Source organism: Ochotona curzoniae, unplaced genomic scaffold (genome assembly GCF_017591425.1).
Source record: "Ochotona curzoniae isolate NIBS_2020 unplaced genomic scaffold, NIBS_Ocur_1.0 contig_430, whole genome shotgun sequence".
NCBI lineage: Eukaryota > Metazoa > Chordata > Mammalia > Lagomorpha > Ochotonidae > Ochotona > Ochotona curzoniae.
The window spans coordinates 26,529,834-26,545,507 of NW_024466219.1; the positions used below are offsets into that span (position 1 = coordinate 26,529,834).

The 15,674-nt window shown below is 43.7% G+C and overlaps 1 protein-coding gene across 1 annotated transcript in view; it reads left to right on the top strand.

Moving 5' to 3' along the window:
* Window positions 1-5,792: 5,792 nt before the first annotated feature.
* Window positions 5,793-15,674, top strand: part of IARS2 (isoleucyl-tRNA synthetase 2, mitochondrial) — a 52,662-nt gene continuing 42,780 nt past the window's right edge. The window contains exons 1-8 of the mRNA XM_040985705.1: window positions 5,793-6,133; window positions 7,776-7,898; window positions 11,868-12,027; window positions 12,732-12,880; window positions 12,973-13,022; window positions 13,104-13,213; window positions 13,294-13,387; window positions 13,691-13,806. Coding sequence (XP_040841639.1) covers window positions 5,864-6,133; window positions 7,776-7,898; window positions 11,868-12,027; window positions 12,732-12,880; window positions 12,973-13,022; window positions 13,104-13,213; window positions 13,294-13,387; window positions 13,691-13,806 — 1,072 coding nt within the window. The 5' untranslated portion in view covers window positions 5,793-5,863. The remainder of the gene's footprint in view (window positions 6,134-7,775; window positions 7,899-11,867; window positions 12,028-12,731; window positions 12,881-12,972; window positions 13,023-13,103; window positions 13,214-13,293; window positions 13,388-13,690; window positions 13,807-15,674) is intronic.

Here is a 15,674-nt window from a genome sequence, read left to right on the forward strand (position 1 = left end):
ACACCAGATCTCAGCCCAGCTTGGCCACCTGTCACCTCTGTAACCGGCCCATCTGACAAGTGCTTTGACCTTTCTAGATCTTGCCCAGTCTCTGTGGTGAGATCCAGGTGCCAGAATGCCACGGGGTCTGTGCCAACACCCTCACAACAACTCTAAGGTGGGTTCCCCTTTTGTCCCCCTGGAAGTGTCAGTGGGCACCACCAAGAGACAAAACTTGCAAGGCAGTTTTTGGAACTAAGTGGCTCCACCTTCCTTTCTTTTCATTCTGGATGGAGTTCCTGGACCCCCTTCCCGGCTGTTGCAGGGACTGAGGACTGAGGGAGCATCTTTTGCTCTTTTAAACAATAAATATATATACGTTTTCAAATATATATTTACCTATTTAAAAGAATTGGAGAGAGAGATTTTCCATCCACTGATTGATTCCTTAGATGGTCCCAACTGCCAGAGTTGGGCCAAGTTGAAACCTGGAGCCAGAGTTTCCTCTGAGTCCAAACACTTGGATCATCTTCCACTGCTCTCCCAGGCCGTTAGCAGGGAGCTGCATTGGAAGTGGAGCAGTTGAGACCTAAGTGGCCCCCATATGAAATGCTAGTGTTGCAGGCAGTAGTTTTACCAACTACTGTTGTGAGTTAACGATTCTGTACCAAAAATGGGTCAGAGGCAAACTCTTAGAAGCTCATCAGTCTTTATTCACTGGCCAGCAGACTGTCCCATACCATTGCAAATGGAAGAGGGGAGAAGTTGCGAATGGCTACCATCAGTTTAGTTGTATTTTTTTAAAAGATTTATTTATTTGTTGGAAAGTCAGATATACAGAGAAGAGGAGAGACAGAGAGGAAGATCTTCCGTCCGATGATTCACTCCCCAAGTGAGTGCAATAGCCGATGCTATGCCGAGCTGAAGCCAGGATCCAGGAACTTCTTCTGGGTCTCCCACACAGATGCAGGGTCCCAAGGCTTTGGGGCCATCCTTGACTGCCTTCCCAGGCCACAGGCAGGGAGCTGGATGGGAAGTGGAGCTGCCGGGATTAGAACCGGTGCCCATATGGGATCCTTGGTACTTTCAGGGCGAGGGCTTTAGCCGCTAGGCCACGCCACCAGGCCCCATCAGAAGTTTTTAAGCTCATACTGGCATGAAAAATTAATCAACTAAGTTAACCTTGGTGTGGGCACTAGAGACTATCCAGTGGACTAGGCTGACATTGGTGTGATGATGGGCAACTGTCAGGAAATCCTCTCATGGCTGGGCATCCTTCTCTTCTAGAGTTACTTGTGGAATCTAATCAGATGCATGGGATTACCCAAGTTCTGAATCTGTCAGCTGGTTGATAAAGGAGGTGATTAAGCACACAACAGACCTGTGTTTTGCCCTGGGCTGTCAGGGGAAACTTGGCCATCTGCAAGCCAACTGGCAGGCACCAATGGAAAAACAATAAGACTGTTAATTCTGTTGCTGTGACTGTGTAATCTCTGAATCTCACAGAGGCCAATGTCAAACAGGATGTGTCATTCAGAGGCTCTGTGCCAAACAAAAGGTCCCTTCCTGGAATGAAATATTTTTCTGTTTTAGAGATGTATTTATTTTAATTGGAAAGCAGATCAGATTTACAGAGAAAAGAAGAGATAAAAAGATCTTTTATGCATCCACTGGTTCACTCCCCAAATGGCTGCAGTTGATGGAGCTGAGCTGATCCAAAGCCAGGAGCCAGGAACTTTCTCCAGGTTTCCCACACAAGTGCAGGGTCCCAAGGCTTTGGGTCATCCTCTGCTGCTTTCCTAGGGCATAAACAGAGAATTGGATGGGAAATGGAGCAGCTGGAACACGACTGGCACCCATATGGGATCCTGGCACTTGCAAGATGAGGATTTTAGCTATTGAGCCATCACATCAGGTCTAACATATTTTTTTGAGATATATATGTCACATTCAAAGGGACTCCGCTAGAAGTAAAGGTCATGGCAAGGGTCCAGTTATGGTGCATGAGAATATTTTAGGGGGTCCAGCTTGACAGTTGCCATTTTCTATTGCCTGTGCTGCCATAACAAAATGCTGACCCTGAAATTTTTTTTCTAAAGATTTATTTTTATTGCAAAGTCAGATATACAGAGAGGAAGATTTTCCATCCCCTGATTTACTCCCCAAGTAACCGCAATGGCCGGTGCTGAGCCGATCCGAAGCCAGGAACCAGGAACTTCTTCCAGGTCTCCCACATGGGTATAGGGTCCCAAAGCTTTGGGCCGTCCTCAACTGCTTTCCCAGGTCACAAGTAGAGAGCTAGATGAGAAAGCAGGGCTGCTAAGATTAGAATCGGTGCCTATATGGGATCCCAGCACATTCAAGGCAAGGACTTTAGCTGCTAGGCCACCATGCCAGGCCCTTAAATTTTTCTTTTTTTTTAGAAAGACTGAGAAGCACTCACCTCCACATTTTTGTTTTGCCTGTCCTTAAATCCTGGAAGACTTCTCCAGTTCCTGGCTGGTGTGCCACACAAATGATTTTTTAGTTTTTTTGATGCATAGAAGAAAACGTATGTGTTATTATTTTAAATTTTTTTTTGGCGTGTGCAAGCAAATACAACCTGAAAGAAAAGCCACCCATTCTTTTTTTAATATTTAATAACTTTATTTGTAAATCAATAAATAATAGCCATATTAAACTTAAAAATTTAGACAATCAAGCCTAAATTGTCAATGCAGAAGCACAAAGAGTGGGTCATGTGTGAACTGAGTGTTGTGTGAAAAGTAACTGCTGCATATCCTAATGTACACCATCCATTGCTCATTTGTACCACCAATTCTCAGAATGGCTATACAGAGCTCTGAATCACAAATCACAAATTAATAAATCTTTGCTGTGTTTGAGGACCAACATACTCCAGCCACTTGCTTCCTAATTTAGACATACACATGTAAGACCTGTGTTCATAAAAAAGCCACCTATTCTTTTATCTGGGTATACACAGTGTATTTAAGTAGTACCCTCCTTGTACCTGTCTCCACTTACATGTGTGCAGGAGAAGGTGGTAAATATGGGATGATATGGACAGAGTGAGTGTGCAATGATTTCATTCCCTAATATTAAAAATGGCACTGTGGTTAGAATATAGAAATTGATAAAAGATGCCAGGGTTAATAGAAAACATGATGGGGCCAGGCACAGTAGTGTATCGGTTAAGGGCCTCGCCTTGAACGCGTGCTGGGATCTCATATGGGCACCAGTTCTAATCCCAGCAGCCCTGCTTCCCATCCAGCTCCCTGCTTGTGGCCTGGGAAAGCAGTGGAGGACGATTGAAAGCCTTGAGACCCTGAACCCGTGTGGGATACCTGAAAGAAGCTCCTGGCTCCTGGCTTCAGATTGGCTCAGTTCCAGCTGTTGCTGCCATTTGGGGAGTGAACCATTGGACAGAAGATTTTCCTCTCTGTTTTTCCTCCTCTCTGTATATCTATCTGCCTTTCCAATAAAAATAAATAAATCTTTAAAAAAATAGAAAACACAATGGTATTTATGATAAAGTAAACAGCTATAATTCCTCCATTTAAAGACAAAATGCCCCAGTTCATTAGAAAAGCAAACTTAGGGCCTGGTGCGATGGCTCTGTGGCTAGATTCTTGCCTTGCAAGCAACAGAACCGCATATGGGCACTGGTTTATTCCCCAGCTACTCCACTTCCTTTCCAGCTCCCTAACCCGAGGATGATCCAAAGCCTTGGGACCCCGCACCCACGTTGGAGACCTGGAAGAAGCTCCTGGCTTTGGATCAGCCAGTTGTGTACTCTTGGGGAGTGAATCAGCAGATGGAGGCTCTTTGTCCTCTCTGTGTAAATCTGCATTTTCAATAAAAATAACAATGTTAAAAAAAGGAAGAAAAGCAAAGTCATTGTAGTATGATGGTATAAAATCAGGATAAGAATGTTTTTTTTATCAAGGCAACAAGGAGCCATTTTGTATTGTTTAAGGTATCTCTCATATTGTTAAAAGTGACATTTTGTTTGGAAACTTTATATTTTTAATTTTTAAAAAGATTTTTTTTTTTTTAATTTGAACATCAGTAATACAGAGAGGAGGAGAGACAAAGCTCTCTACTCCCCAGGTGGCTGCAACAGCCACCCTGAGCAGTTCTGAAGCAGCTCCAGGTCTCTCAGGCAGGTGCAGGGTCCCAAGACTCACAAGTTCACAAGCAGGGAGCTGGATGGGAAATGGGGCCGCAGGGAGTTGGAGGGGAAGTGAGGCCCATATGGGTCCACAGATTAAGGTTCTGTTTCACTTCCCTCTGACAAAGCACAACCAATGTTGCACCACTCTGATTCTGGAATCTAGGCACTTAACAACCTTCTAAGCCAGGACCTGTCTGGATCTCCTACAAGGGTGGCAGGGACCCAAATACTTGAGCTGCCATCACCTGCTGCCCATGAGTAGGCCTCTGGAACTGGAAGCAGAGGCAGACTCAATCCCAGGTGCTCTGAGATGCAGGTGTCCATGGGAGGCTTGGCCCCACTGCATCAGAGCTCACTGCGGGGCTTGGCGTTTCATGGTCTGGCTTTATGGGTGCAGACAGTCCCTATACACAGTGTTGACCTTGTATGGTGAATTAGCTCTGCATCCATGTCTTTCCTCTTGTGGTTTTGGAGATGAAATGAGTTCTTGCCCAGGCACAGAGCTAGAGTTCCTGTCTGATGAAAGGTTAATATTTAACTTGCTATTTGCTACCTGCCTTCTCATTTCCTGGTATGTTATTTTTCTTGTCCATTTTGTAGAAAATCTGTCAGTCTTCTAATTTGTTTAACTTTATGTAAAAACTGCTCTGAACATTGTGTTTTACAACGAGGAAGGCCATTCCCGAAAAGGTATGCTGTACAATAAAGTTATAAGGTTCTAAAGTGTTAAGAATACAGCTAAACACAGAAGAATCGGTCAGAAAACAAGAGCAGATATTTCCACACACTGTCTGCTATTCTACAAGAGCAGGAGGCAACAGGCATTTAGAAAACCTAACAGAAAACGGACAAACAAGTTGCTCTATGAGATTGTTAATTTAAATTATGAGTAGCCATGGGATTGAACTCTGCTCTTACATTAGGCCCAGAAACCAACCCAAATGAAGACACTCCCTCCACAATTCCACCTGGCCTGCTTACTTCTGAGACCTGCAAAGGCAGATTGGTAACTTGAATAAGCCAAGAGAATTTAAGGAATGTGACTTGGAAATACTCAGTCCATGTTTGGTTTCTTGTTTCTGCTCTCTTGGGCTTTTTCTTGCTTCTTGGAGTTTTATTTTTTAAAAATTCTTTCCTTTCCTCTTCTTTTTTCAATTTTGTGAGCTGGATAGTTGTGTGATTCCTGAATTGATATTAAAGACAGTTAAAGCCTTAAAACGCAAGTTTGTTGCTTGTTCTCTGACACTATTTTTATGGAATTTTGTACTCCCTTGGGCAGAGCAGCCCAGGGTGGTTAAGCCTTGGCCACCTGTGTCTCTCCAGGCCTGGTCACCTGTTTAGCTCACCTTGAGAGTTGCTGTGTAAAATATACATGGAATTTAGGGTTGGCCACAAGAAAGGATGTAAGGTGGATTTTAAATTTTCTTAGGGACTGCATGTTGAACCGTTAGATGTCCGGAGGGCGCGGTGGCAGGTGTGTGTCTTTAAGCAGCAGTGCACTGGGATCCCCACGTGAGCCCAGATGCGCGAGGCTGCAGGGAAGACGCGGAGTGGAACGGCAGTGCTGGGGCTGCTCTCCGCCCCTTCCGCGCTCCCAGCGCGTGCGCACTCCCACACGGCGCGCCTCTCTTTTAGGATACTTGTGCCAGGAGACGGATTTGGGGATCCTAGGACCCCGCGCTCAGGGGCGGCTGGGGTAAACCCGCCATGCGTTGGGGGCTCCGCTGTCACGGGCCCGGGGCGACGACGGCCATGGCTGCAGCCCGGCGTTTGTGGGGGCCGCCCCGCTTTCCCCGCAGCCCCGGGTGGCGAGGGACGTCCCGGAGGCTTGTGGTGCGCTCAGTGTCCGGGGCCAACAGCCAGCAGACGAACCCCCAGAACGGCAGGTACCGGGACACGGTGCTGCTGCCGCAGACCAGCTTCCCCATGAAGCTGCTGGGTCGCCGGCAGCCGGACACAGAGCTGGAGATCCAGCAGGTACGGGCCCCGCCTGCAGCGCGGGGCCAGGGCGGGGAGGCCGGACGCAGCCGGCAGGCCGAGTGGGCGGGCGGTGCACGGGGCCACGCCTGGGCCACCCGCGGCCGGAGGGTGCCCAGTCGGGTGGCCTCAGTCCGCGCGCTCTAGTGTTTTCGGCGGAAAACCGGAGGGAGGAAATCTCTAGGTGAAAAAGTCTTGCAATTGGGGCAGGCTCTCAGCGCCATGGCTCGAATGCTCGTGCCAGCTCTGTGCAGAGCAGGCTTGAGATCCTCTTCCCCCAAGACTTCTAAGAAGTTAATTCGGGTGTACGCATGGAAACAAACCTTCAGGGCTGAGAGCTGGGAGCCCTGCTGTGTTAGAGCGCTTGGGCCCTGGTTGGAATTGACTTCCTTTCTAAGGTGAAGTTGCAGTAACCTCGCCTGGTTTCTTTCTATAAGCTGAGATTTTCTTGGTTGATTTCGGTAATTCCAGCGTCTTAAAAAAAATCCTCTTCATTTTAGTGACCGTTTCAGATCACACGTCAGTGTTGTCCATCTAATTTTTTAAGATGTTTGGCGCAGCAACCTTCTGTATGCTAGGTTTCACACGTTTTCTTATTTAGTCTTTACATCAGCTGCGGTCGTGATTATTGGCAGGTGAGGAAACAGGCGTGTAGCTGCCAGGTGCTTTGAGGTCCCGCAGCAAGTGAGGGCAGAAGAGTGGGACTGCGAGATATGTTCCAGTTTTAGGGAGGGGCAGGAAGTGAGGTCAGGCCCTTCAGTGCCCCCCTACTAGGGTGGGGAGACTACCCAAGAACTCGGTGGGACTGAAGGTTCAGGCTTGTCTTAAAGACTCACTGATGTATTTGAAAGGCAGAGTTATACAGAGAGAGGGGATGAGACATCTTCCTTTCGCGGCTTGACTCCTGATGTGGTCACAAAGGTTGAGGCTGGGCCAGGCTGAAACCTGTGGGCCTCCCACAGCAAGGGTCAGGTGCCCAAGCCCTCTGCCTCTTTCTCAGGTGTGTTAGCAGGGAACTGCTTTGGAAGGGGTGCAGCTGGGACTGGAACCATGGCTCATGAAAGACCAGTGTCACGGATGGGGACTTCGCGTGCTGCGTCACCAGGCCAGCCCAGTAGTGGGCCTTTGTAGGGTCCTGTACGCCATGTGGGAAGTTGACTTTCATCTGGAAATCATGGCAAGCAAAGGTTCAAGTGTCCCCAGCTGAGCATTTCAGCACCCTTGCCTTTTCTAATTTCAGAGTTAAGTAAATGGGAATGTTAAGAATGTGGCTAAATCCTTTTCTTGCAAGCACTGGAATCCTAGATAGGGACCGGTTTGTGGGTTTGTGCCCTGGCTGCTCTACTTTCCATCCAGCTCCCTGTCTTGTGGTTTGGGAAAGCGGCGGAAGATGGGCCAAAGCCTTGAGGCGCTGCACCTGTGTGGGAGACATGGGAGAGGTGTCTGGCTTTGGACTGTCTCAGCTCTGGTCAGTGCGGCCAGTTGGGGAGTGAACTAGAGCGTGGAACATCTTTCTCTTTTCTTCTCTGTGAATCTGCTTTCCAATAAATTAAAAAAAAATTAGCAAGTGTTGGTTGTTATTTCTGCTCTGATTCAGGAATAATGTACTTATGTGATGTTCACTATTGTTCTTTTTTCACAGAAATGTGGATTTTCAGAGCTTTATTCATGGCAAAGAGAAAGAAAAGCAAAGACAGAATTTTGTCTCCATGATGGACCTCCTTATGCAAATGGTGACCCACACGTGGGACATGCTTTGAATAAGGTAATTGTAGTTTAAGGTTATGACACTTGAAAGAATGTGTTGCTTTAAGTACTCTTTACAAAACAACAAATTTACATGCCAATTATGTGTTTACATTGGTATCTAAAACTCAAACATTTAAACTGCAAAATAGCAAACAGTTTGAGTCCTGCGAGAAAAATTGCTGCTTTGGTCTTCCTATGCTTACTCTCTGGTCAGTGTTTAGTATGTAATCATTGAGCACCTGTTATGGGCCAGATGCTGTAGACTGTAGGAATGGCAGTGAACAAAATGGAGACTTGTTCTGTTCTTACGCTCTGGCGTGTGATGAGTGGTGGAGGGAAGTGCAAGCAGAGAGGAGGGATGAGGACGGGAATGGGGAAACTAACTTTAGTTTGTCTAGGATGCCTTCCTCACTGAAAAGGTGACATTTATGTGATATCCCCAAAGTGGTGAGTGTGGGGACGAGAGCTGAAGCCGTAACGGTGATGTGGAGTGGTAGGATTCTGGGGGTGGCCTCAAGGTAGAAGGGACAGAAGTTGCTGCTGGACTGCGTGGACAGAGAAGCATCAAGGATGCTTGCAAGGAGTTTTGTTTTGACCACTTGGAAGGACCCAGTAGCTGTCCCCGAGGTGGAGAACAGTGTGGGAGGATCGGTTTTGAGTCATAAGCTCAGAGCACACTGACTTTGAAATGAGATGAGACACTCGGTAATGATGGCGCGCGGGCAGGGGAGTAGTCTGTAGATTGGAAGGCTGCTGGCATTGACTTGTAGAGTCCAGGCCTGGTTTGGTTTCTCAGGGTTCGCTGTTGGTTTAAAATAGAAAATGATTAGAGGAAAAGATTTAGGTTCTCTGAGACAATTGAAATTCTTTGAATTTAAAATTAGGGATTTTGATTTTTGTTGCAAGTCCCTTTCTTTTCCCCCCTCTTCCCACGGGCTCCTGGCTTGGGTCAGTTCCCGCTGAAAGCAAATGTCATATTACAGGTCAGCCTGTGCTGAAATACTGCGCTTCCACCAAAATGTCAGTTGACTTTGTTCCTCAGCGCACAAATTAATGCAGCTGAGACTCTTTTTGTAACAGGAGTTAGTGAAGAAAGCGGCGTGTTGCGTTTCAGTGTGTTATAAAACTCCGTACATTGATGTTGGTGGCATCTTTTTTTTTTTTTAAAGATTTACTTATTTTTATTACAAAGTCAGATATACAGAGAAGGAGAGACACCGCACTGGGCTCTGTAGGTGGCATCTTGAGTAGTGATGGAGTAACTGGTTCACTGGCCAAATTATTTTCTGATTTATTCAGTTTGGTGTGTTTTGCTAGTTGTGTACATCTCTTTAGCCACCTCCAATACAAGTTATCAAATACAAATGTGTTACCCAGGAGTCTTCCTTTTGCGCCTTTGAAGCCAAGGCTGTCTCTATTTCTACTCAGCCTACCTCACTAGGCAATTACTGTTTTGAGTCTGTTGCTTTAGAACTTGTGACTATTCTAAAATTACACGTAAATGGAGTTGTATCATATCTATTTTTCCATGTCTGAACAAAGTAACATACTACTTTTGCTCACCTTATGGTATTTTGAGAATGTTATAAATAATGGTTTCTTTCTCAATAACCCTCATTGAGAGGCTGTACTACAATTTGTTTAACCACCCTTCAGTTTTTTGTGCTTCAGTGCAAACGTTGATACGGAGTGACTTCGGGCCACAAGTCTGGTTCCTGTACTTTCAAAGCCACAAGTCTGGTTCCTGGGCAGATCAATACTGCTTTAGAGTACTTCATTGCAGTATGTTTTGTGCCAATTGCAATATTAGTATCAAGCCAGTTGCATTGAAACATTTTTAAATGTTTGAGATATGTTTGTTGTATGTTTTGTGCATGTTCAGCATTAAAGTTTGTTGGTTTGTACAGAGACCAAACTCTGGTCTCTTAACATTTCATTAGAAAGGCGTTTATTTTTTTTTTCATAGAACTAACTGAAGAGCTTTGTTTTGTTTTTAAGTAGTTATTTGATAAAAATTTCTTTAAAACTAAGTTAAATTCTATATTTGAGATAGGAATTCAAATGCAATTTTTAAGCAAAGCTTTATTCATTAAAAAAAAAAGATTTATTTTTATTGGAAAGTCAGATATACAGAGAGGGGGAGAGACAGAGGAAGATCTTCTTTCTGCCGATTCACTCCCTTAGTGGTCATGACATAAGCCAAGATCCAGGAGTCTCTTCCATGTCTCCCATCTCGGTACAGGGTTCCAAGGTTTTGAGCCATTCTCTACTGCTTTCCCTGGCACAAGCAGGGAGCTGGATGGGAAGCAGGGGTGCCGGGATTAGATCCGGCGCCCATATGGGATCCTGACGTGTTCAAGGAGAGAATTTTAGCCACTAGGCTACTGTGCCCGGCCCAGCTTCATTCATTTTTATTGGAAAGGCAGATTCACAGAGAGGAGAGACAGAGAGAAAGATCTTCCATGCTCTGGTTCACTCTCAAATGGGCACATGGTTGGAGCTAAACTGATCTGGAGCCAGGAAGCAAGAACCACCTCCAGGACTGTCATGTGTGTGCAGGATCCTAGGGCTTTGGACCATCCTCCACTGCTTTCCAGGTCACAAGCTAGGGAGTTGGGAAGGAAGTGGAGCATCTAGGACATGAACTGGCAACTGTATGGGATGCCAGCATTTGCAGGTTGATGACTAGTCTGTGGAGCCATAGCACATTTTTATATAGAATTGACCGAGGCCCCAAACCCCATCCCTCTTCTGCACATAGTAGCAACCTGTAAATCAGTAGTGTGGTATCTCCACTAGGATATTGACGTTAACACAATCTAGATTCCAGACAGTTCTATCACTGTAAGAATCCCTCCTATTGCTAATTTATAGCCATACCTCTCTATTTTTGTTTTTCCACTGCCCCTTCCTTGATAACCACAAATTTGTTTTCTGTTTCTATAGTTTTATCATTCCAAGGATGCTGAAAATGGAATCAAACAATTTCTATTGTAGAATTAAATTTAAAAAAATTTATTTGAATCCAGAATGAGACAGACAGGTATCCACTGATTAATTCCCCAGTGTCTACAACTGGGTTGGGCTGAAGCCAGGAGCCTGAAACTTCATCTGTGCTGGGTGGCAAGGGCCAAAGAATTGCTTGCACCATCTTCCACTGCTGTCCAATTCTATAAGCCTATTGCTTTAGTGTTTATTTTCACCTGCTTGAAAGAGCAACGTAGAGAAATTTTTCCATCCATTGGTTCAGTTTTCAAATGCCTGTGGTGGCCAGGGTTGAGCCAGGTTCATACCAGGAGGCAGAAATTCCGCTGGGGACTTTGGCAGAGGCAGCAGAGGCCTAAGCACTTAGATACAATGGGGCTGTTTTTTTCCCATAAAAAATTAGTGATTTGTTGTATAATGCTTTTCACTTTCAGGTCTGTTGTTTTTTGTTGTTTGAGTGAAGAGAATAACATTAAAAAAATTAAATGTATCACTTTTGTGTGTAAGCAGTACTTGAATTAGAATATTTAATAGGTTGTTTTTATATAAGTTTTTTAAAACTTGAGCCAAAGGGGTGATTGCCATGGTGCAGTATGTTAAGCCACTGTTCTTGATACCAACATCACATTTGGGCACTAGTTTGAATCCAGGCTGCTCCACTTCTGGTGCAGCTCCATGCTAATGTGCCTAGCAAAGCAGAAGAGGATACCTGAAGTCCTTGGGTTGCTGCACCTGTGTGGGAGACCTAGAGAAAGCTCCAGGTTCTTGGCTTCCCATTGGCCCAGCTCTGGCTTCTGTGGCCTTTTGGGGAGTAAACTAGATGGAAGAGCTCTGTCTGTCTCTGTGATTGTGCCTTTCAAATAAAACAATTAAATCTTTGTTAAAAATGAAATAAAACTTGGGCTTCTTCAGTGTCTTAAAATGGTATTGCATTAAGAAAAGAATAGAAATTATGGACCACGTGTTTGATATGCTAATGACTGTTACGTTGTCTTTGCAGATTTTGAAAGACATAGCCAATCGGTACCATATGATGAGAGGTTCCAAAGTACATTTTGTGCCAGGCTGGGATTGTCATGGGTTGCCCATTGAAATTAAAGTATTATCAGAACTTGGTGGAAAAGCTCAGAATCTTTCAGCTATGGAAATTCGAGAGAAAGGTAAATAATTTACATTTATCCTTTAAAAAAATGTGATTTCTTAAAAAGATTTTTATGTTTTTAGTGGAAAGGCATATTTATTACAGAGAAGAAGACACAGAGAGAAAGATCCTGAATCTGCTGGTTCACTACCTAAGTGGCTGCAATGACCAGCGCTGAGCTGATCTGAAGCCAGAAGCCAGGAGCTTCTTCTGACTTTCCCACGTGGGTGCAGGGTCTCAGGGCTTTGGGTCAGCCTTGACTGCTCTTCCAGTCCACAGAAAGGGATTTGGATGGAAAGTGGAACAACCGTGACAGTAGTATAATCCCCTGACACAATACCCACACCAAGGACCCTCTTTTTTTTTTTTTAATGTTTTGTTTTATTGGATATGATTGTGAGGATTTCATTATTTCTTTGTGAAATGCATTATGATTATCTTAGATTCAATATACTGATTAGTTTTTGCATCTATGAGAATTAGCCTTTATCTTTTTCTTAAAGTAAGAAATAATTAGAAAGTTTTTCTGGTCTATTTTTTCTAAATGTAAGGTCATTATATCAGATCTGAAAATAAAGAAAGGAATAAAATTTTAACTTTCTAAATTTTAATTGATGTTAGAAGTTTTGTATCTGGTTTAGCCGAGACACTTCTATCTAGAGAGATAAAACAATACTTTAAATTTATTTGTTTAAGAAGTTTTTCTTCACCTTTCTATTTTAGCTAGGTCATTTGCTAAGGCAGCCATTGACAAACAGAAATCAGCATTTATTCGTTGGGGAATAATGGCGGACTGGAATAATTGCTACTACACCTATGATGCAAAATATGAAGCTAAACAGTTGAAAATTTTTTACCAAATGTATGATAAGGTAATGATTCTTTTTTTTCTTTTAATCATAAAGTATACTAAAGTATGTGTCACAAAATTTCACCTTTAATTGGATGTGTTTATCATTTTTAGGGCTTGGTTTATCGATCTTATAAACCTGTGTTTTGGTCTCCCTCATCAAGGTATGTGTCTCTTTGGGTGATTAAAGAGGGGAAATGTGTGGTATTTCCAGATACTTATTTGGGATGTTGTTAAACCTTTAGGACTGCTTTGGCTGAAGCAGAACTTGAATATAATCCTGAGCATGTTAGCCGTTCAGTCTATGTCAAGTTCCCGCTCCTGAAACCTCCCCCTAAGCTGGCCTCTCTTATAGGTAAGGTTTATTCATTGCTTGATTGTATTCTAGTTACAGACTTGCAACATTTGCTAACGTATTTATTACTTTATTTTTAGGGGATAGTTCCTCTCCTGTTAGTTTTTTAATTTGGACCACCCAACCTTGGACAATTCCAGCTAATGAGGCCATTTGTTATATGCCTGAGTCAAAGTAGGTGTCTTAATACATCTTCTGTTTCATGTCCTAGTTGGATTTATTCCATAAGTGATATTATTTCATTTTTGTTATCTTCTTAAATTTATTTTTATACCCCAGTTTTTTAGCTTTAGTTGATTCCTTTTAGTACCTTATTCCTAGCTTTTTTTGGAAGACAAAACAAATGTATGATATATTGTAAAAATAGTATTTTTTAAATTTCTGGCTAGTTGTTCTAAAGTGATATATGAAAATAAAATGTGACTCTTCTGTTTTTCTTTTTATTATAAATAATTTCCTCCTGAAATGTTACGGTAGGTATGCGCTTGTGAAGTGTTCTGATTCTGGAGACCTCTACATACTGGCTGCAGATAAAGTAGCATCTGTTGCTTCAACTTTGGAAACAACATTTGAAGTTATTTCAACGTTCTCAGGTAAAGATTTGTAGATGTTTGACCAGCACAGTCATCCAAGTATCAGGCCGATTTGAGCTCACTGCTTGGTTGAACATTGATCGTTGTGAACTGAAACAGATATGGCCTGCAGCTTTCTAGTGTATATTCTACATTGATTATACTAAAGAGAATTGTGCATTCGGCATGATTGGAATATAGGAAAGTGTGATTACTGACAAAAGCACTACAGATTGAAAACTACTTCTGGCAAAGTTCTGGGAGTAAGTGCGTAAAATTTTATGCAAAGTTAGTTATTAAAATTATTTTTAACTGCTTTAATAAGGCTAGGAAGAAAACATACTTCTGGTGTGTTATTTAAGAGAGAATTGAATACATTTTGATAATCATTCCAAAGGCATTGCTTCTGTCAAAGAAGTTGTTAGTAAACTGTAAATTGAGACTTCCAAAATATGAACTATAACTGGGCCCTGCATGGTAGCCTCATGGCTGATGTCTTTGCCTTGTACGTGCCAGGATCCCATATGGGTGCTGGTTCTAATCCTGGCAGCCCTGCTTTCCATCCAGCTCCCTGCTTGTGGCCTGGGAAAGCCGTCGAGGATGACTCAAGAACTTGGTCCTTGTATCCACATGGAAGACCTGGAAGAGGCTCCTAGCCTGGTTTTGGATAGGCGCAGCTCTGGCCTTTGCGGTCCCCTGGGGAGTAGGCTCAACGGACTTAGGATCTTCCTCTCTGTCTCTCCTCCTTTCTGTGTGTCTGGCTTTCATGTTCAGTTTTTCAAAAAAGGTTTCTTTATTTTTAAAGATTTATTTATTTTTATTGGAAAGTCAGATATACAGAGAGGAAGAGAGACAGAGAGAAAGATCATGCATCCGCTGATTCATTCCCCAGGTGGCTGCAACAGCTGGAACTGAGCCGAGCCAGGAGCTTCTTACAGGTCTCCCACGCAGCTGCAAGGTGCCAAGGCTTTGGGCCGTCCCCGCCTGCTTTCCCAGGCCACAAGCAGGGAGCTGGATGGGAAGTGGGGCCACCAAGACAAGAACTGGTACCTACCCATATGGGATCCTGGTGCATACAAGGCAAGGACTTTAGCCGCTAGATACTGCACCAGTCCCTTTTTTTGTGCAATTTTATGCATTGTACTTTTTAACCCAAATCAAAGTCAGCAACCACCTGTGAAATGAAATGTTGGTAAAAAGACTGATAGTATGAACAAATTATGTAGTTTTGATTGCTGTATGCTGGAAAAACAAATTTCTCTGAGGACATAGGTTTTCTTTCTTTTTTTTTTTTTGTATTAATTACATTGTATCATGTGACACAGTTTCATAGGCTCTGGGATTCCCTCAGCCCCTCTCCATACCCTTACCCATGGTGGAGTTTTTAAAAATCAACATTTTTTAATTTGTGAGAATGAGTAATTTGCGGGGAACATCTGAGGACTAAAGGGATCAATGAAGTTTTATTAATTATTGGAAGTAGATCAGGTGAACAGACTCACTCAGTAAATGGATAGAACCAGGTGATCCTTGTCATTCGTAGATCTCGGCAGGTGCTGGGGTGCAGTGGGGCAAGTTGCCATGTGGAATGGCTGTATCTGTTATTGGAGTGCCTGGGGTTGAGTCTGCCTCTTTCTGATTCAGGTTTCTGCTCATGGGCCTGAAGGCTGCAGGTGATGGCTCACATACTCGAGTCCCTGTCCCCAAGCAGGGAAACCTGGATAGAGTCCCTGGGTGCTGGCTTTGGCCTGGCCCAGCCCTGGCTGTTGTAAATGGAGGATCTCGCTCTGCCTCCCATTCTTTGTTGCTCTGCCTTTTTCAAATGAGGAAGAATAAATTTGAAAATAGCCTTTGTGTTATGTGAAAGGCTGGTTAATGGGATTTAACTC